At 43.7% G+C, this 22,665-nt stretch overlaps 1 protein-coding gene across 2 annotated transcripts in view; it reads right to left on the minus strand.

Annotated features, from left to right (window-relative positions):
- Window positions 1-22,665, minus strand: part of LOC101158411 (collagen alpha-5(IV) chain) — a 50,329-nt gene that overhangs the window by 12,577 nt on the left and 15,087 nt on the right. For both annotated transcript variants that reach the window (XM_020699858.1, XM_011492691.2), the window contains 12 exons: window positions 22,163-22,276; window positions 21,909-22,076; window positions 21,719-21,808; window positions 21,517-21,651; window positions 21,345-21,443; window positions 21,184-21,273; window positions 20,799-20,938; window positions 18,331-18,457; window positions 18,079-18,159; window positions 17,876-17,977; window positions 386-433; window positions 119-304 (listed from right to left, as the gene is read on the minus strand). In XM_020699858.1, the coding sequence (XP_020555517.1) occupies window positions 119-304; window positions 386-433; window positions 17,876-17,977; window positions 18,079-18,159; window positions 18,331-18,457; window positions 20,799-20,938; window positions 21,184-21,273; window positions 21,345-21,443; window positions 21,517-21,651; window positions 21,719-21,808; window positions 21,909-22,076; window positions 22,163-22,276 (1,380 nt within the window). The remainder of the gene's footprint in view (window positions 1-118; window positions 305-385; window positions 434-17,875; window positions 17,978-18,078; window positions 18,160-18,330; window positions 18,458-20,798; window positions 20,939-21,183; window positions 21,274-21,344; window positions 21,444-21,516; window positions 21,652-21,718; window positions 21,809-21,908; window positions 22,077-22,162; window positions 22,277-22,665) is intronic.

Raw genomic sequence — 22,665 nt, forward strand, 5'->3', positions numbered from 1 at the left:
AGTTCAAAGATTTGCTTTAACGGATTAAGGAAGTAAGGAATATGTTCTACAGTGTCACGTTCTACAGACAAGCCTCCATCAAATAGAATCAATCATATCTAAGAATGTGGAGCTTCACCTCTGGGTCCTTGTGGTCCATAAAATCCCTGATCTCCTTTTAGTCCAGGAATGCACAATCCCTGTGGTCCTGGACACCCTGGAGAACCAGTTTTCCCAGGAAACCCGGGAAAACCCGGGTCTCCAGCAGGACCACTTGGTCCTGGAGGACCACAAGAACCAGGAGGACCCCTGTCCCCTTCCGGTCCTTAAGAACAACAGCAATGGAAAAGGAGGAGATGATTGATCACTTTCATGAACAAACACAGGGTGTGATCAAGAGACTCACCAGGACCACCCGTCATTCCTTCTGGTCCACACGGTCCAAAGCCAGGTTCTGCAGAGGAACAGGTGTTAATTAAAGCTACAAGTAGCATTTAGCGGGCCCGAGCACGTGCCACCGCCTGGCACGAGCGACCGCCCCGTGAGCAACGCCCTGCTCGAGCCATTCTCATTGTTTTTTCTTGTCCATTCTGGAGCTCCAAGCTAATGTTAATATGACAGCAGCCTGTGTGTGTGTGTGTGTGGGGGGGGGGGGGTAGACTGCAATCTGTTGCCTTAAAGGACAAAGACTTATGCATATAGCATGAAAAAAATTCTTAAATCTAAGCCTCGTTTAGACCTGCTCATTTTCTCATCAAGTAGAAGAAGGTTTTATCAGATTAAGAAACAAGCAATGATAATTCCTATCACTGTCCCTAAGGATGAGAACAATAGAACTCATTCAATTTCCACTACAATGTCTAGATGAGTGTCAGCTATGTCTGATAACTTGGCGAATTAGCTGGACCGGGATCTTGCAAAGTGCAGGTGGTTAACGTCCAGTGTGACTATTGGTGGAGATATCTGCTGAATATGGTGAATATGAATATGGTGAATCTGAACTTGTATTCTTGACTGACATTACTGGAAAACTAAACCACTTGATCTGCGAGCTGCAAGACATTGGCAAAACTATATTTTTTTATTGACCAGCCTGCCTGAGCCAGTGTTTTTCTTGTGGGGATCTTTTCTGCCAGGGCTTGCCAGCTTGGTCAGTGGATGTTGCTGCAGTTGTCTCCCTTGCTGGGACAGCTGGAGTTAAACACAGCAGCCTCACGGCTGTGAAGTGGACCCCGTTGCTGTCCCAGTCTGGATGGGCACTGTGGTGATGTTCCAATGTTCAGGCTGGCTCCTGGTATGAAGTGATTCCCAATTACCATTTCCTAACCGCAGAGCCAAGGATGTGTTTACATGTTTAGGTCAAAAATGTGATGAACAGCTTCATGTTGTCTATTGATGTAAGTTTAAACCTAAACATGCCACCCTGTTACTAATCCAGTTGATGTGGTTCTCCACCTGTGTCTAGGTGATAGAAAAGCATTTTTTTATATTTAGAGCTCCAAGCAAACAAACAGTTGTCTATATAAAAGAGCTTTTACAATTGTGCACTTTTAGCAGGTCTCTGAATACATGTGACCAATGTATAATGGATTTTCACAGACTTTGTTTAAAACTGAAGGTGACAGAGACTTTGGAGAAGTGGCTACATTATTCTGGACTTCTTTGTTTCATCCACAGAAGAGTAAAATATGTGATTGATTTTGAAAAGCTGCTGAAAAATGTATCTTTTTAAAATTGCAATTTCTAATTTGGGTTTTACATTTTGTGTTCCATTTTTTGTGATTTTATTAGAAAGATTTGTTATTTATTTGGTGTTTAAAGGTGGTACATATTGTATATACACAATCGTCTTAGAGACATTTGCTATATCTTGTGTTTGTTGTCATTGTAGTTTAATTTTATTGGATGTATTGAAAGGAAATGAAAAGAAGTTGCAGCATTGATTAAAAAAAGCATAAAAGAGACATTTACTGTCTGATGTTACATCTGTAGGAGTGTACTGAGGCTGGGTTTTGTTTTGGAGCACATTCATATGTTTTGTTTGTAAAAAAAAAAAAAAGATAAAATATAAAGTTAATTGTATTTTGGATGAATAAAAAAGCAATGATTAGTGCTAAGGATGTATAAAAGACAAACAAAACAAAGGAAATTGCTGTATTTTAGTGTTGAACTAGGCTTTCTAACTGTTCTACTTTCTGTCTGCCACTCCTGGCTAATTTACATGTGAGCACACAGCCCGGGGGTTGGGGGGGGGGCTAACTCCACTACTGCAGCAGGGGAGACTGATGAAAAGCTTGAGGATGTAAGATTGAATAAATAAAATCCTAGAGTTGACCAGTTCATTTTATAAATGTAAATATTTTTTATTTTGGTGCTGATAAACTAAACAGAAGTTATGATAAAAATATTTGCTTGAGTCAAAATGTCCAAAAATTTGCTTTTAGCACAATAGGGTGATTAAGGTGGTTAAATGTTTCTCCTACGTATAGTGCTGCTTTTCAAACGTGGAGCTTTGTAGGACGCATCTAATTCTGAAATCTCAGCTTCCTGAGACAAACGGCTGATTTCCTATAAAGCTTGATTATATGACTGCAACGGAATCGACCACTTCCTGTTTAGCAGTGCCTTACGCAGGCACCGTCAGATGTAGAGCCATGAAACTTGAGATGATGAGAGAAGAGCCTTCTGAGTATCTCCAGTTTTAATTTCATGCACATCGGAAAAGGCACATAGAAAATACAGGGCAGAATGTGCCCCATGCTATAACTAGGTGGCGCTATAGAGCTCGTCCAAAGTTGTCATATCCATGGGTTCAGAATGGAAGCTTCATCATATCCATTGAAATTCAGTGAGATTGGACAAGGAATGTGCACATGAGAGCAACATTTGTGTGCATGGCGAGACGCCCAACTTTGCCGCTCTGTCAAGACCACACCCCTGCGTTGAAAGATATGTTTTTTATCAGAGTAAACTTCAATGGTTTTTCAACAGGTGGACGTCATTTTGAGGTGTGTCGGCTCATCCTACTTGGAGCAGTGATGCTCCAAGTAAAACATGTAATTTCCTGTTGCCAACAGGTGGCGCTACACCTGTTTCGGATTTTTCGACTGCAGATGTGTTCAAAGTCAGACTACAATCATGCACAACAAATTTGGATCAGATTAGATTATTTATGGCTGAGTAATGGCCATTTTTCTTTTCATGGCGTGATTTCGAAACGACCTCAAATTTTGACGCGCCGCCACGGTCACAAACAACCGTAAAAACTTAAAAGCTTCGCAATTTAATATTGGACATGTGTTTAGTTTACAAAACCAAAGTTTAGAGTCATTGTTCAAAAATCTCTAGGAGGAGTTCGTTCTAGAACGAGGCCTGCAAATGACCAAAATACAGCAAAAATTACATATTGACATCAATATAGCAGACTTCCTGTGCAACTGACAGCTTGGTACCAAGAGACTTTTTTGTAGGTCTCCATCTGATGAACATGTCCTGTAAAAATCAAGCTTGTATGTTAAAGAACATGGCGGGGCTCTCAAAAACAAACATGGTAGGTGGCGCTATTGAGCCGTTTTTGTTCACCCATGCAAGTGCTGTATATCTAAGTTGGAGATATTTATGAGGCATCTCATTCTGAAATCTCAGCCTCGTGATACAAACGGCTGATTTTTTATGAATTTTTAATTATCTGACTGCAACGCAATCAACCACTTCCTGTTTGGTGGTGGCTTGCGCAGGCACCGTCAGGTGTACACCCATGAAACTTTAGACGATGAGAAAACACCCTTATGAATATCTCCTGCTGTAATTTTATGAATGTCAGACAAAGCACAGAGAAAAGATAGGTCAGAATGTGACATAAAATATATTTGTCAATATCTAGGTGGCGCTATGGAGTTCGTCCAAGATTGTCATATCCATTGGTTCAGAATGGAAGCCTCATCACCTCTATTGAATTTCAGTGAGATTGGACAAGGAATGTGCACGTGAGAGCAACATTTGTGTGCATGGCGAGACGCCCAACTTTGCCGCTCTGTCACGACCACACCCCTGCATTGAAAGTTATGGCTTTTTATCAGAGTAAACTTCAATGGCTTTTCAACAGGTGGACATCATTTTGAGGTGTGTCGGCTCATCCTACTCGGAGCAGTGATGCTCCAAGTAAAACATGTCATTTCCTTTTGCCAGCAGGTGGCGCTACACCTGTTCTGGATTTTTCCACTTCTGATGTGGTCAAAGTCAGACTACAATAATGCATATCAACTTTGGATCATATTGGATTTTGCATGGCTGAGTAATGGCCATTTTTCTTTTCATGGCGTGTTTTCAAAATGACCTCCATTTTCTTTTTTTTTTTTTTTTTTTTTTTATCTTCTTTTACTTTTTACCTTGTCCTGTCCAACAGCTGGGCAAACAGATGAGAGCTGAGGGCCTCTTGTGTTGGACATATTTTACTTTAACAAGAGGGGTTATTAATCTTCAGACAAACCAAAGGTATGTCTGAATAAACCCCTTTTGTAATTGAGGCCAAACTTTATTAATTTCAAACATGTTTGAAGATCTTTGGTGTTGGACCGGACGGAAAAGGAAAGAGGGGAAGAAGAGAGAGGGACGTTAGAAAGAGGGGGGGAAGGAGGGTGATAGTAGGAGGGGAAGGGGGATAAGACCATGAAGCAGCATAGAGCAACAAGTTTACTGGTTGTTAATCACCATGGTAAGGCTCAAATGCAGTACAAAAAGGGCGGAGCCTGTCCACACACACACCCAAGTGTCAAACACACCTGCTAGTTGCAAAAATGTCCATCTGTCGACATGTACACAAAACAGATAGTGCTCACACGCATACTTATGCCTTAAAACCAACTAGTGTGAAACATTTCAGTCATTCAGTCACGCAAACCGCCAGTGCAAAGGTGAGCCAACACCCGTGCTCAGGTGAGTGTTCATGTTCTTCTAATATGGATGGTGGAATGTGTAAAGAAGGAAGGAGAGCGCCCAGCCATCCCCACCCCAAGACCCCCACCGCAGCAGCAGCGGCAGCCGGAATCCCCCCCACGCCACACGGAAACCGGCAGGGAACAACCGCCGCCCGGGCGACCAAGCCCGCCACCCAGGCCAGGGCCAGCAGGACCGCCGCAAGGCCCCCCAGAGCCAGAGAGCAGTGAGGCACAGAGGGAAAGAGAGGGCCGCCCCAGCCCAACCAGGAGAACAGCCCCCCCGCCGCGCCGGGAGAGCCCAACGCAGGGCCCCACCGGAGAGGGACGCCCACAGCCCCAGATGAGCACCCCACCACCACCCAGGAGTTCCGGGCATCCCCCCGCCCCAACCCCAGGTACGAGCCAGGACCCCCCAAGGGAGACCCGCCCCGCACTCCAGGCAGCCATCCGCCCGGCCCACGGTTGGTCCAGGGAGGAGCAAGGCAGGGGCCCGCCGCCCCCGCCCAGAAGGGGGGAACCCCGGGGAAAAGAGAGGGCCCACAAGGGGTGTTGTAAATATGGCCCGACCAGGCTCGGCCACAGTTGGAAGTTAGGCGGGGCCCAGCGCTCAGGAGCAAGGACCAGAACCCACCCCCCAGGGACACCAACACCCCCGGCTCAGATGTAATGTGAACCCCCCCACCGCGCGGAGAGAGCACCGCCGGGCCCAGGAAGCCGGCACCCCGGGGACACGGCCGCCGCTGCAAAGGGGCCCGTACCCCCCACCAGGGAAGAGGCAGGGGAAATGACCTCCATTTTCGACGCGCCGCCACGGTCACAAACATCCGTAAAAACTTAAAAGCTTCACAATTTAACATCGGACATGTGTCTAGTTTACAAAACCAAAGTTTGGAGTCACTACTCCAAAATCTCTAGGAGGAGTTCGTTCTAGAGCGAGGCCTGCAAATGTCCAAAATGAAGCAAAAATGACATATTGACCTCAATATATCAGACTTCCTGTGCGAGTGACAGGTGGGTCCTTTCAGACTTTTTTGTAAGTCTCCATCTGAAGAACATGCCCTGTAAAAATCAAGCTTGTACGTTAAAGCGTATGCGGGGCGTCGGGACAAAAGTCACTGTAGGTGGCGCTATCGAGCCGTTTTTGTGCGCCCATGCCAATCTCCTATAAAATACGAAATTTTTCGCGACTCCTGATGTGTGTGCCAAATTTGGTGAGTTTTGGGGTATGTTAAAGGCCTCAAAAAGGCGACTCTTCCGGTAGAATAATAATAATAATTAAAGCTACAAGTAGCATTTAGCGGGCCCGCGCACGTGCGACCGCATGGCACGAGCGACCGCCCCGTGAGCAACGCCCTGCTCGAGCCATTCTCGTCGTTTTTTCTTGTCCATTCTGGAGCTCCAAGCTATTGTTAACACGACAGCAGCCTGGGGGGGGGGGGGCTGTAATCTGTTGCCTTAAGGGACAAAGACTTTTGCATATAGCATGAAAAAAATTCAAGCAATGATGATAATTGCTATCACTGTCCCTAAGGATGAGAACAATAGAACTCATTCAATTTCCACTACAATGTCTAGATGAGTGTCAGCTATGTCTGATAACTTGGCCAATTAGCTGGACCGGGATCTTGCAAAGTGCAGGTGGTTAACGTCCAGTGTGATGAGTCTGTGGACGGCAACAGTACAGCATAGCTTTTGGTTTCCACAAGAGAAGAACTCCTGACACATCTGCCCTAACAGACAACTACAAGAGGAGTTGAAATGTATAACACGGTGAAGGAGTTTTTGTGCAGAAAAAGGTACAATTAGAAAAGCTGGTAGCAGTGACTGCAGATGGGACTCCTGCTATGATCAAGAGACAAACAGGTTTCATAACTCACTGTAAAGCTGACCCAGACTTTCCAAAATGTCTGCATTACTGCTGCGTCATTCACCAGCAGGCCTTATGTGCAGAAGTGATTGGCTCTGGACATATAATGACTCTTATTCTGAAAATCGTAAACAACCTCAGCTGCAAAGCAAAACAGCACAGGATTTTTAAGGTGCTATTGGAGGAGATGTCTGTTGAATATGGTGAATATGAACATTGTGAATCTGAACTTGCATTCTTGACTGACATTACTGGAAAACTAAACCACTTGATCTGCGAGCTGCAAGACAATGGCAAAACTATTTTTTTTTGACCAGCCTGCCTGAGCCAGTGTTTTTCTTGTGGGGATCTTTTCTGCCAGGGCTTGTCAGCTTGGTCAGTGGATGTTGCTGCAGTTGTCTACCTTGCTGGGACAGCTGGAGTTAAACACAGCAGCTCACGGCTCTGAAGTGGACCCCGTTGCTGTCCCAGTCTGGATGGGCACTGTGGCGATGTTCCAATGGCCAGGCTGGCTCCTGGTATAAAGAGATTCCCAAATACCATTTCCTAACCGCAGAGCCAAGGATGTGTTTACATGTTTAGGTCAAAAATGTGATGGACAGCTTCATGTTGTCTAAACATGCCACCCTGTTATTAATCCAGTTGATATGGTTCTCCATCTGTGTCTAGGTGATAGAAAAGCATTTTTTTTTATATTTAGAGCTCTAAGCAAACAAACAGTTGTCTATATAAAAGAGCTTTTACAATTGTGCACTTTTAGCAGGTCTCTGAGTTCATGTGACCAATGTATGGTGGATTTTCACAGACCTTGTTTAAAACTGAAGGTGAGAGAGACTTAGAGAAATGGCTTCATTGTTCTGGAGTTCTTTGTTTCATCCACAGAAGAGTAGAATTGGTGATTGATTTTGAAAAGCTGCTGAAAAAAGTATCTTTTTCAAATTGCAATTTCTAACTTGGGTTTTACATTTTGTGTTCCATTTTTTGTGCTTTAATTGGGAAGCATTTGTTATTTGTTTGGTGTTTTTAAGGTTCTGCAAATATACACATCATTTTTTAGAGACATTTGTTATCAGTTGTGTTTGTTGATTTGTAGTTTAATTTCATTGGATGTATAGATGTCGTGTGGGGGGGAGGCTCGAGAGCAGGTAGGACCCAGGCGCAGAGACGGGAGGCAAACGGGTTCAGGGCAAGTGGGTTTATTTAACTAACAAAAAGCGCTGCAGAGCAGGATGACAAAACTAAAAACAAAAACTTACTGTTGCATGGCAAGGGACATGGACGCCAGACAAGAAGACGTGATCAGCATGAGCAGAAGTTAATGGACCAGCACAGGAGGAAGGCAGAGACAAGACTTATATACAGACAGGGCAGACAAGACACAGGTGAACACGATTAGGGCAGATGGGGACCAAAGGAAGTAAAACTCAAGAAACATGACAAGACAGGAAACCTTTCAAAATAAAACAGGAAACAGAACCAAACAAGACAGAACAAGAAATAAAGCGAAAAAAAAGACAACAAACTGAAACCATGACAATAGAAAGGAAAAGAAGTTCAAACATTGATTATAAAAAAGGATATAAGAGATAAAAAAAAAAGAAAAAGGAAAAGAAAAAAGATAAAATATTGATTTAATTGCATTTTGAATGAATAAAAAACAATGATTAATAGAATCAGAATCAGAATCAGGAATCAGAAAAAGTTTTATTGCCAGGTTCAGTAGAGCGCACTTTACAAAACGAGGAATTTGACTTGGTGTATAGTGCAATTAAGAATAAGTTAAAAATTAAGTTAACAACAACAACACACTATATACAGTAGAGTAAGGTGAATTAAAGTGGGAGCACAGATGGGCTGGGATGGTGGGGCCTGTAAGTGGCACCGACAGTCCTTTGGTGGGCGGGGGGGGGAGGGGGGGTCACCTGGGGGAGTTGGGGTTCTGTTCAGCAGGCTGGCTGCAGTGGGGAAGAAGCTGTTCTTGTGGCGCGAGGTCCTGGTCCTGATGGACCGGAGCCTCTTGCCAGAAGGGAGGGGCCGAAAGAGATTATGTCCTGGATGAGAGGGGTTGGCTACAATCCTGGCTGCCCGCCTCCAGGTCCTGGAGATGTGCAGCTCCTGGAGAGACGGGAGGTGGCAGCCGATCACCTTCTCTGCTGAGTGGATGACGCGTTGCAGCTTGGCCTTGTCTCTGGCCGTGGCCGCAGCGAACCAGACTGTGATGGAGGACGTGAGGGTGGATTCGATGATGGCGGTGTAAAAGTCTACCAGCATCTTTTCAGGGAGGTGAAACTTCTTCAGCTGCCTCAGGAAGTACATCCTCTGCTGGACCTTCTTAGTGATGGAGCTGATGTTCTTGAGGTCCTGGCTGATGATGGTTCCCAGGAAGCAGAAGGACTCCACAGAGGTCACCGGGGAGTCACAGAGGATGACAGGGGGGAGGGGGGCTGGGGCCTTCCTGAAGTCCACTGTCATCTCCACTGTCTTCAGAGCATTAAGCTCCAGGTTGTTAGCGCTGCACTATGACACCAGCCTGGCTATTTCACTCCTGTAGGCCGACTCATCTCCGTCAGAGATGAGGCCGATGAGTGTGGTGTCGTCAGCAAACTTCAGGAGTTTGACAGACAGGTGACCAGCTGTGCAGCTGTTTGTGTACAGGGAGAGTAACAGGGGTGAAAGGACACAGCCCTGGGGGGATCCGGTGCTTGTGGTCCGAGTATCTGAGACGAGCTTCCCCAGCCTCACATACTGCTGTCTGTCCGTCAGGAAGTCTGTGATCCACCTGCAGGTGGAGTCAGGCACATTCATCTTGGAGAGTTTTTAATACTAAAGATGTATGAAAGACATACCGAAAAAATATGTCTTTCAGTGTTTAACTGGCTGTCTTTGGATTATGCATGCCTGAGTAATGGCCATTTTTACTCCTCATCTCTCTGTTCACTGCTTGCTAATTTACATAGCAGGGGTCCCAGCAGGAGGGGGCGGGGTTGTAACACGACTCCTTCAGCAGAGCCAGGCTGAGAGAGGCTTTGACATGTAAGATGTTAGATGTTAGAATGCTAAATGTTACAATGACCAGTTCATTTTATATCTATGAAAATATTCAGGGAGCTATGGGACATGTTCAGCTATAGGTCTGTGAAAATTGGTGTCGATTGTTGAAACATAAGTTACCATAAAAAAATGTTTGTTTGGAGTCTAGACAGATTTAACACAGGTTTTTGGATGAAAAAGGATTTTTTATAAATCATCTGTTACACTTTTAAGTCTGAAAACAATATGGAAGGCAGCAAATACAGATCCCTACCGTTTTTAATTTTTTTGTGCTGATATTTGAAAGATAAGTTATGCAAAAAAATAGGTGTTTGCAGTTTTGCCTAAAAAGACGTTTTCGGACCTTTTTGGATCAAATGTTGTCTAAAAGTTCACCTGTAACTTCAATCATTCTGAATTTTTTTAGGAAAACTAAACCACTTCAACTGTGATCTGCAAGGCAATGGTAAAACTATATTTTTTATGGAACAGCCTGCAGTGTTTCTTGTGGGGATCTTTTCTGCCAGGGCTTGCCGGCTTGGTCGGTGGTTGTTGCTGTTACCAATCCAGTTGATATGGTTCTCCATCTGTGTCTAAGTGATATAATCAGAATCAGAATCGTTTATTGTCATTGTACATGGGGATACAATGAAATTGCAGCAGCCTTGGAGTGAAGGAGTTACATAAAATAAAAATAAAAATAGAATAGAAAAAGAAATACTGTATTTACAACTCTTAACAAAAAATGAACAATATGGACAGAAACTGTTAAATATTAAATATTTGTGAATAAAATAGAAAGGAATTACATGAGTTGCTGTGAGCACAGCTTAATAAATATCAAGTTATTGCACAGTGACCCGGTTAGACAGTCAGGATATTGCACGCATTGTAGTAAAATTAGAGTGAGGTGTGGTTGGTGGACGTATGTGCATTCCGTATGATAATTGCCTATGGAAAAAAGCTGTTTCTTAGTCTGTTTGTCCTGGTTCTGATGGACCTGTACCTCCTTCCAGAGGGCAGCAGTTCAAACAGAGGGAAAGCAGAATGGGTGGAGTTAGTGGTGATGCTAGTCACTCTGCTGATGCAGCGAGACTGGTAAATGTCCTTCAGTGAGGGGAGGGGGCAGCCGATGATCCTCTGCGCTGTCTTTACCACTCTCTGGAGACTCTGCCGTTCTGCTTCAGTGCAGTGGGAAAACCACACTGTGATGCCATAGGACAGAATGCTCTCAATGGTTGAGCGGTAGAACGTTACCAGCAGCTCCTGGCTGACGTCGTTCCTCCTAAGTTTTCTCAGGAAGTGCAGGCGTTGCTGGGCCTTCCTGATGACAGTCATGGTGTTGTTAGACCATGTGAGGTCAGCAGAGATGGTGGTGCCCAGGAGGGTGAAGCTGTGGACCCTCTCCACACAGTTTCCATCGATGTAGAGTGGGGGTGGATCTGTTCTGTTTTTTCTGAAGTCCAGGATGATCTCCTTGGTCTTGGTGGTGTTCAGGATGAGGTTATTAGCCTGACACCACCTTGAGAGTTTCAGGACTTCGTCTCTGTAGGCCGTCTCGTCGTCCCCAGAGATCAGCCCCACCACAGTAGTGTCGTCTGCAAACTTCACCACGGTGTTGCTGGTGTGGGCTGGTCTGCAGTCTGCTGTGTACAGTGTGTACAGCAGAGGACTCAGCACACATCCCTGTGTGGAGCCTGTGCTCAGCGTCCGGGTGGAGGAGAGGTGGGGGGCAAGTTTGACTGTCTGTGGTCTGTTTGTCAGGAAGTCCTTGATCCACGTGCAGGTGAGTGGGTGGAGTCCTAGTTCAGACAGTTTGTTGACCAGAATGTCAGGAATGATTGTGTTAAAGGCTGAGCTATAGTCCACAAAGAGCATCCTGGCGTAGGTGTCTCTGTGTTCCAGGTGGCTCAGCGCAGTGTGGAGGGTGATGGAAATGGCATCATCCGTTGATCTGTTTGCTTTGTAAGCAAACTGGTGGGGGACGAAGATTGGAGGGAGGGAGTCTTTGATGTGTCCCAGGAGCAGCCGCTCCAGACACTTTGTGATGACAGCAGTGAGTGCAACTGGGCGGAAGTCCGTGAGGAAGGCTGTGGATGAGGACTTTTTGGGTATCGGGATGATAGTGGATGACTTCAGGCAAGCAGGGATGAAAGCCTGAGCTAGCGACAGGTTGAAGATTTTTGTGAAGACCTGGGAGAGTTGATCGGCGCAGGCCCGCAGAACCTTTCCGGGAACTCCATCAGGTCCCGCCGCTTTCCTGGGGTTTACCCTGCTGAACATCCGTGCCATCCGTGCCACGTCCATAAAGGCATTGTTTTTATATTTAGAGCTCTAAGCAACCAAACAGTTGTCTATATAAAAGAGCTTTTACAATTGTGCACTTTTAGCAGGCTGAAAAAATTATCTTTTTAAAATTGCCATTTCAAATTTGGGTTTTAAATTTTGTGTTCCATTTTTCTGTGCTTGTATTGGAAGGATTTGTTATTATTTTGTTTAAAAGTGCTACATATTGTATATACACATAATTTATTTAGAGAAATTTGCTATAGGTTGTGTTTTTTGGTTTTGTAGTTTAATTTCATTGGATTTATATTAAGGAAAAGAAGTTGCAGCATTGATTAAAAAAGGATAAAAGAGACATTTACTGTCTAAGTCTTATGTTACATCTGTAGAACTGTACTGAGAGTTGGGTTTTGTTTTGGAGCACATTCATATGTTTTGTTTGTAAAAAAAAAAAGATAAAATATTAAGTTAATTGCATTTTACATGACTAGAAAAGCAATGATTATTCATAAAAATCTATGAAAGACATACAAAACAAATGAAAAAGCAGTCTGCCCTCCCTCTTGTGTCTAAACTATTGTCACCTCACTTCTGGGTTAGTTAGCATATGAAAAGGCAGCTGGTGTGTGTGTGTGTGTGGGGGGGGGGGGTGAAATTTGACTCCAGCAACAGGACATATTGAGGTGCAGGCTGCAGCATGAGGAAAAGACTGAAGCATGTAAGAGGAAATGACATCCTACAGTTGACCAGTTCATTTTATATCTGTAAAGAATATTCAAGAAGCATTTAGACATGTTCAGCTATATGCGTGTGAAACTTGGTGTGGATATTTGAAGCATAAGTAATTTTAAAACACACTTGTTTGGAGTCCAGACGGAAAAAGCACAGGTTTTGGGATGAATCAGGATTTTTTTAAAATCATCTGTTTCACCTGGACTTCTGAAAAAAATATGGAAGGCAGCAAACACAGATCCCTACATTTAAAAAAATAAATGGTGTTGATATATGATGATTAAGTTATGAAAAAAAATAGGTGTTTGTAGTTTTGCCTAAAAAGACGTTTTCGGACCTTTTTGGATGAAATGTTGTCTAAAAGTTCACCTGTAACTTCAATCATTCTGAATTTTTTTAGGAAGCAGTAGCACATAAATGCCTATGAAAGTTGAATTCTTGGTGCTGATAACCTAAACAGAATTTATGCTAAAAATCTTTGTTCAGTCCAAAATTTCATTAAAAAAATCAAGTGATGAAGTTTCTCGTAGACCCTATAGTGTTACATATCAAAGCTGGAGGTTATTAAAGGCATCTAATTCTGAAATCTCAGCTTCCTGAGACAAACGGCTGATTTATAATAAATTTCTATTATTTGGGTGCACATAATCGACCACTTCCTGTTACGCAGGCACCGTCAGGTGTACACCCATGAAACTTTACATGATGAGAGAGGACCCTTCTGAGTATCTCCAGTTTTAATTTCATGCACATCGGACAAAGCAAAGAGAAAATACAGGGCAGAATGTGCCCAATGCAATAACTAGGTGGCGCTATAGAGCTCGTCCAAGATTGTCATATCCATGGGTTCAGAATAGAAGCTTCATCATATCCATTGAATTTCAGTGAGATTGGACAAGGAATGTGCACGTGAGAGCAACTTTTGTGTGCATAGCGAGATGCCCAACTTTGCCGCTCTGTCACGACCACACCCCCGCATTGAAAGTTATGGTTTTTTGTCAGAGTAAACTTCAATGGCTTTTCAACAGGTGGACGTCATTTTCAGGTGTGTCGGCTCATCCTACTCGGAGTAGTGATGCTCCAAGTAAAACATGTCATTTCCTCTTGCCAGCAGGTGGCGCTACACTTTTTCCAGATTTTTTCACTGCAGATGTGTTCAGAGTCAGACTAAAATCATGCATATCAATTTTGGATCAGATTGGATTATGCATGGCTGAGTAATGGCCATTTTTCTTTTCATGGCGTGTTTTCGAACCGACCTCCAATTTTGACGCGCCGCCATGGTCACAAACATCCATAAAAACTTAAAAGCTTTGCAATTTAACATCGGACATGTGTCTAGTTTACAAAACCAAAGTTTGGAGTCATTACTCTCAAATCTCTAGGAGGAGTTCGTTCTAGAGCGAGGCCTGCGAATGACCAAAATACAGCAAAAATGACATATTGTCATCAAAATATCAGACTTCCTGTGCGACTGACAGCTTGGTCCCAAGAGACTTTTTTGTAGGTTTCTATCCGATGAACATGCCCTGTTAAAATCAGGTTTGTACTATAAAGCATATGGAGGTGCTCGCGAAAACAAATTTTGCAGGTGGCGCTATCGAGCCATTTTTGTTTACCTATGCCGTTCTCCTATAAAATATGAAATTTTTCGCGACTCCTGATGTGTATACAAAATTTGGTGAGTTTTGGGGTATGTTAAAGGCCTCAAAAAGGCGACGGAAAAGTCGGAAGAATAATAATAATAATAATAATAATAATAATAAACCTAACAGATACAATAGGGTCCTTGCACTCCGTGCTCGGGCCCTAATAAACATTCGAATTACAATAGGGTCCTTGCACTCCGTGCTCGGGCCCTAATGAATCCTAAACTCCAAAAAATCAAGGCAAGAAATCCAAAGTTCCTGAGGTTTAGGCTTTAACCCTTGTGCTATCCTAGGCACTTTAACCCTCATGTTATGTTGCGGGTCAAATTGACCCGTTTTAAAGTTTGAACATCTAGGAAAAATAGTTAAAAGTATTTTTTCAGCATGAAACTTCATCTGCTTGCCTTACTTAGTGTAATCAACATATTTTATGAAAATGGTTCATCTCACATATTTGCACCCCCCCCCCCCCCTACATATTTATATCACATAGATACTGTTCGGGTCAATTTGACCCGGCAGTCAAACTGGAGGTACAAGCATGTCATATTATTTTTAGTATTCGTTTATTTGCAGCTGTGAGACATATTTCACCCCAATCACACACATAGACACGCACATACACACACACACACAGGTGCATAGGTGTTGTGAATTTTGACAGGAACCATTTATGTTCTCGCTGGAAAACTCAACCCACATTCAGTGGACACTCAACAGGGGAGGGGCAAAACATTTAAAAGATTCTCTGCATGGGAGGCCTTCCAACATTACACTCTGTCAGGCAGACCTTTAAAAAATGAGCAGCAGAAGCAGAAAGATGACAGTCCAAGAGGCGCTGGAAGTCATCACTGATCATGATCAGAAGAAGACTCTCTTGAGCTAAATTCTGATTCTCATGATTCTGATTTTGAACCAGATGAGAGAAATGTTATTCCTGTTCCTCCAAGCAAGACATTCATGTCAAAGAATGGTGAAGCACATTGGTCTTCATCACCAAATATGCGTCAGACAAACCTGTCTGCAGAAAACATGATAAAGAGAGTGCCAGGGCCCACTAGGATGGCAGTGACTCATGTGACCATGTCAATTCAATTCAATTCAGTTCAGTTCAGTTCAGTTCAGTTCAGTTCAGTTCAGTTCAGTTCAGTTCAGTTCAGTTCAGTTCTATTTGTATAGCCCAAATACATAACAACAGTCGTCTCGATGGGCTTCCCATCGGTAATTGAAAAAGTAAAACATAAAATCAAAAGGATCATGAATACATAGAATTCATTAGGAAAATACTAAAATGAACTAACAAACTGACTAAGCTATACTGGCATCCCTGCCCTTAGACTCTACTTCACGGTAAGGAAAAACTCCTAAAAAAAACAAATTCCGGAAATAACAAAGAAACCTCAGGGGTGTAAACTTGAAGGAGGGATCCTCCCCCAGGACTGACAGGCTATTTACCAGAACTCATAGAGAGTAATTAACTTATCTAACTCTACAACTACATATATAAAGTCCAGCAGACGAGCTTCATCCAGATGGAGTTGGGGGGACGGCCGGGGGCGCGAGTCGAGCCGGAGACAGGATCCAGGTCAAGATAAGCATGACCTGTGCTTTGTGCAAAATGAATTTGCACAAAGCACAGTGTGATGACTGGTCACTCTTGTGCTGTGTATATGTACAGACACACACACAACTTCATATTGTAAAGTAATATAGTAGTAAAAAACTAAAAAAAAGTTTGAACATGTATTTTTTTAAGAAAAACGAGTGAATTATCTCATAATTGAACCGCTACCTGTTAGAGGTAAGGAACACCATTTCACTAAGTTTTGATAGAATAATTACTAATGGAGTTATTAATGAAATATTTACACTGCTTGTTAGGATTTTTGGGGTTTCAGATATCTTTTAATTAATAAAACATGCAGTGGGTCAAATTGACCCTGGAACATCATCTCTGTTCCTCAAAAATGAACATAACAGTAGGGTTAATGTTGGGAGTTGGGTCATCTAGACCCACTAGACAGTGCTCTGAACCTTTTTTCTTCAATGATTTGTGATCTTCACTGGTGTCCATGGATTACATGAAATCTTTCCACCTTTATCCACCTTTGTCATGGTAGGGAGAACACCTCAATGGAAGGGGGGGTCATCTAGATCAGTGTTTTTCAACTTTTTCTGAGCCACGGCACACTTTAACCTTAAAAAAAATCCCGCGGCACACCAGCATCCAAAAATTAAAAAAAAAAGAGAGGGAGATGTAGTGCATAAAACGGCCGGAGATCGGTTTTCGGAGCTTCATTGTTTTGTTCTCTTGTTCCACGGTCTGACACCGGACTCTGTGGAAAGCTACACCGCTAAAGACGAGCTTTAGCTGGTATTTTTGTTAGAACTGAGCGACTTTACGAGCTAAATCGGGACAAGGAAGTGAAGACTTTAAGCACTTCTGATTGGTCAGACTGATGACATGTGATTAAGCCTTCAAGAATGATTGGTGGAGACAGTTAAAGGGGCGGGACTTTTCCAAAATACAGCCGAAGGTGCAGCTGAATCGCGGTACAGTCATCCTTATCAAAATGTCTTTAATAAAATAAAATAAACGCAAAGAAAAAGTAATTTACGATCTTTTATATTCCTAACTTCTCAGTGTTTTATCAGGGCCTGTTTGGATGAACAGAGAGCTGAAATCCTGGAGATGGGAAATGTTTTTAGATCAGTTAATGAGGGCAATTTGCCACGGCACACTTGACCATCTCCTACGGCACACTAGTGTGCCGTAGGAGATGTGATATAGATAGATATAGATTCTGATATAACTGAAGACTGGACGGTTCCCCAAACCCATGTGATCAACTAGGTTCTTAATTTGAATCTTGCAGGAGAGCTTAGTCAGCGTCCGAGGACCCCCCCCCAGCTCAATAATCAGATATTTTTCTAATTGATTATGGAAATGTCAATATCAGGAAAATCTGCTCTTCGTGGTTTTCAGTTTTTGGATTCATTTAATGGATCGTGTGGGAAATGAAGTCATCCAAGAGAGAACTGGTGTGATGCGAGAGTTGGCTGATAGAGCAGAGCAAAAGGCACTGGGATGGTTTGGACACGTTGAAAGAATGGAAAGGGAGCGATTGGTGAAAAAGACATGCAGACAAATATTTTCTTTTTTTGGAGAAAACTACACAACATTGATTTTTTATTGTCAAAAAACTGTAATCAGATAACTAACGTCTGATTATTCCCTCTGTGCGCTACATAAGAACATTGATAACTCAAGAATTAGAGAAGGGTGGGACATTTGGTGTGGATGTGGGTTTAATCTGTCCAGATGCAGTTCATATCTCAGAGCACAAACTTCAACAATGTGCCTCAACGTCCAACAGGCACATGAAAAGTTTTACCTCCCATAACTCCTTTCTCCCCAGGAGGTCCAGGTATCCCATCAAGTCCCTGTTGTCCTCTCAGACCAGGTTGTCCCGGTTCTCCAGGAGGTCCCCTGCTACCTACATAGAAAGACTCTGTTACCTTTCCAGGATAATCACTAAAGCTGTGTGTTCTGTCACAACCATAACAGCAGAACTCTGTCAGCAGAAGACTCTTTCACCTTTGAAACCACCTACACCTGGACTACCATCTCTTCCATTTGGACCATCACAGCCTTTCTCACCAGCAGGACCAGGAGGACCTTCAACAAAAATTCAGTTTATCTTAAAAAAACATTTTTAAACAACTTTTTATTGACAAATAAAGAAACAAACTCTGTTTAATTGCTTTTTTGGTTCATACTTTTATGGACTATGAAAAATAAAGGACCGTAAGTTCATTAAAGGGGAGTTCAGGTCAGTTCCCCTCACACCTCTGCATCCTGGATAACCTGGGGGTCCCTTAAGGCCATTCAGACCACATGTTCCTGGATGTCCTCTGGGTCCTGGAGCCCCTAGTGCCCCTTGTTCACCTGGAGGTCCCACAAATCCTGGATCACCCTGAGAGGAAAGGAGAGAATTAAGATCCATGTACTGATAATTTAAGCCTTGGTCGAGGGGGTCGACCCGTATGGGTTATGCAGGTTTTTGGTTCTTAGAGGATCGGCTACAAGTGTGATATTCAGTTCCCTTGAGGCTCATACGGCCACCACTAGGGACTTCTTGGAAATGGAACGTACCATTGCCGTGTGTGTGGTTAAGTGGGGGCGGGAGCGGCCGTGGTGCAGCAGTAGGGCAGTCGACCCATGATCTTAATATTGCAGGTTCGATTGTTGCCTTGCACGCCCATGAGTCAATGTGTCCTTGGGCAAAACACTGAACCCCACCTTGCCTCTGGTGGTAGGTTGGCGCCAGTGTTCAGCAGCGGAGCCGCCATCTGTGTGTGAATGTGTGTGACTGGGTGAATGGGTCTGTGACATTAAAGCGCTTTGGGCCTTGTAGGTAGAAAAGTGCTATTTAAGTATATGCCATTTACCATTTGAAGTATTTGTAAGGATAATGGAAGTTGCACATATTTATGACGTATGGGTGATGCTGTTGTACAGTTTTCTTACGCCACACTCTAGAAATTAGTAAGTGTGAGTTCAGACTCCTTACTGGCCGCACACATTGACGAAATACCTCATTTCTACCAGTCAGGCTGCAGCAAGGAGTTCACATGGACTTTGGTAAACTCCATCATGTTTGTTTTGAAGAGGCTGGGAGACAAGAGGTGTCTGTTAGGCCAGCAGGCGCACTGGCCCTGCAACGCCGCTTCCATTACCTGTTTCTGCATTGCCTCACAGCCGGGATGGGGATCCACGGTGAACCAGGGGTTCTTAAAATGTTTTGACAAAATCTTGTACGAGCAGGTGAACTCATCCATAACACTTTTCTCAAAAAAAGTCCAAACTTTAGAACACTTTTGGTAAAGACAGTATTCTCTGGACAGAGAGGACATGAGGACTATACCAACACCTACAACCAAACGGAGTAACCGAATAAGAGTGCACCGAGCCGCGGCAACTGTCGACAGCACCCAAGATCTCCTTATACCTTGATTCTAAAGTCAGACTTCTACGTCCCATAAAAACACTGCAGAAACAGCGCTTCCAGATGGAGTCACTAAATGCCACATTGTCCCCCATCTGGATTGGGCAGGTGTTTGCTTGTTGGTTGGGGGTTGAACTTCCCTTCTCTTTATGCCCCCTCATCACAGCTGAACATTTCTTCTCACCCAAGTACCCAGCAGATTGAGGTGTTGCCCGCAAGTCAGAAAGAACCCCAACGAGCAGGGCGACAGATTCCTTTAAGGTTCCACTCCCATCATCTTCTGATCTGCTTTCAAAGCCTTCGCAGTAGTCTCTTTTTGTTTTTATGGAGCGATTTCCAGTTGTCAGCATTTACAGACATGGGTCAGCAACTACAGTAAAAAATGGCCATCATGTGCCATTTTTTTGTCACTGCTTTCTCGCTTGTTAAGAGTAATATCCTTATCAAGGAAAGGTCTTCATTCAATACAGAGTATTTCATATTCCCTGGATACAGAGTTGTAAACTCATTTGGCAGGTGATATCCCAAAACATTCTTTATAAAAGTTGTTTACAACCTTCCAAAACGATAGTAGTCTTGGACATGACCAAAATATATTTGTGTGATTCCCTTCCTGACTCCCACATTGTCACCAACAAGACTGTGGAGTTAGTTGTTTGATTTTGATTTGGGGTGTTATAAAATACCGTGGTTAATTCTTCCGTTTTTGAGAGCTGGTAGAAGAGAACTGTGTGAGACACATTTTAAACCAGTCTCCTGGTTTAAAATGTTTAGATTTATCTTAAATTTCCATTTACTTTTAATTTAAAATAATGAACTCTTCCTGTTTTCAGTAAAAGAATGGTAAAGTCTTGAAATAACTCTTGTTTTTTTGGGGGTTTTTTTGTTATTAGTGTCTGATATTACTTTAGTTGTGCTGTCTCTTTTTTATATCAGAACCATCCATCCGAACAGTTCTGATCCAGATTCAAGCTCAGACCAGGAAAACAAAAACCTTCATGGGTCTATTGGTCTGCAGGTGGATGATCAGACTGGGGCGGAGCAGGGTGACTTTGGCCCCGCCCACTTCAGATGCTATGTCAAAAACCTGAGCTTTTTTTAAACAGCGGGTTTTTATCCGCTCCTGAAGTGGACAAGAACTTTCTCTGAAGTAAAGGCTGTAGGTTGGATTCGATTAAGTGTGGTAATAGTTTTACAGCCTTCAGGAGCTGGTTTTGTTGACATTTTTCATTTTCTAACATTTTTAGAGCAGAACAGTGCAACAAAAAAACAATAAGACCAAAGGTTAGACTGCAGTCATGTGTGATACCATGTCTCCCATCTGTCCTTTGGCTCCTGGTCCAGCTGGGCTTGGTTCACCTTTAGGGCCTTTAGGACCATTCACACCCTGCTCTCCCTTTGGACCTGGACTCCCACAAGCTCCTACAGGTCCTTTCTCACCTTTGCAACCTGGAAAAAAACATGCTTATGGTAGTGTGCTGGCAGGAGTTTAGCCCGTCCCCCTGAGACTGTTGACCTGCTCTTACAGATCTTAACTAAATCCTCTTGAAAGGAAAATACCCTTTTCAGAGGAAACCAGGACTTCTGGACAGGACCGAGCAGACTGCTATCAGCCACAGTCACTGTAGCTCTTATTTGAGCCGTGACAAAATATCTTTCCTATTGAATTTTTTATTTTATAGAACCAGTCTTACCTGGGTTCCCTTTCAGTCCAGGATCCCCATCAGGTCCAGGTTGACCTGCCAAACCAATCTCTCCATCCTTACCCGGGTCTCCTGGATATCCTGACAAACATGCAGAACAATTGTTGGTTGTTCTGATGTTGGGTCATCAGGCAGTGGACTCAGTGACATACCACGTGGTCCCGGGAGTCCAGGTTCCCCATCTCTGCCGTTCCATCCCATTACCCCAGGGGGTCCAATCTCTCCTTTAAGACCAGTGAAACCTATTGGACCTGAAGAAGAACCAGGGAAATTGAGAGACATCACAAGCTTATCCCGAGAATAGAAAAGAAAAGAATAGAAAACCTGGGGGTCCAGGGTCTCCAGGCTCTCCAATGGCATATATGTCCACCAGGATTCCTTTTGGACCTTGCTCTCCTTTGTCACCCCGAGGTCCTGTTGACCCCATGAGACCCTGAGCACCATCTGGACCACAATTACCTGAGAAAACAAGTCTTCAGAAGAACTTCTTTTTTATGTTATAACCCCATTCTTCTTGATGTCAAACCTGCTGGTCCTGGTTCTCCAGGTTTCCCTTGTGCACCTTCATCTCCTGGAATCCCAAATGGTCCAGGGGGGCCACTGTCCCCTCTAATGCCTGGAATTCAACATGTCAATTTTAAAGCAGCATAAAAAGAGGATTTCTTGAATCTATATCTGCATCTCTGTCCAAGCTGATGGATGGTCCCTTCTCCCACCTGGGATCCCTGGCTCCCCCCTTGACCCTCTATCGCCTTTAGGGCCAACATTTCCTATTGGTCCAGAATTGCCATCGATCCCTCTTGGGCCATCAGGTCCGGGTAACCCTTTGATCCCTCTAGCTGGCAACCCAGGATCTCCTCTTGAACCCTTTTCACCGATGACCCCTGGGAGACCAGACAGAGTAGATCTAGGTGTTTTTGTAAATCAGGTTAGAGACACGCACTTTTCTAATGCTTCATGGATGCGGCACCTGGAAATCCAGTAAAGCCAATTTGTCCTGGTTCTCCAGGAAATCCAGAAGGTGCGGGTAAACAGAATCCAGGTGTGCCAACAGGACCGTGTTCTCCATCCAGACCATTATTACCTGACAGAAGACTCCAGTGAGGTTTCGTTTGATCTGATCAGTTCTTTAGACCACAGATTTGTACCAAAGACTTCCAACTGTCCCTGATCCCACAGAGGCTCCTCCCTCATCAGACACTAAGCTATTCTCTTATGGATGAATTATCGTATTGTTTGTCTAGTGAAGGTAAAATCTCATCCCAGAGATCCTCATGGAAAAAGGACACGAGCATCCAGACTCGACCATGAGACTGGCTGGTTGGAGAGGACTGAGGATCAGGTAGCTTTCACAACGTTTTCACAACATTTCCACTGCCCCACCCCGCATCCCATGTGGATGTCTGAGCCTCCCCGCTTTTAAAGGAGACCCTGGCCAATAAGGGAAGGGCGGGGCTGATGAAGGTTAAAAGT

This window comes from Oryzias latipes, chromosome 13, assembly GCF_002234675.1.
Source record: "Oryzias latipes chromosome 13, ASM223467v1".
NCBI classification, from domain to species: domain Eukaryota; kingdom Metazoa; phylum Chordata; class Actinopteri; order Beloniformes; family Adrianichthyidae; genus Oryzias; species Oryzias latipes.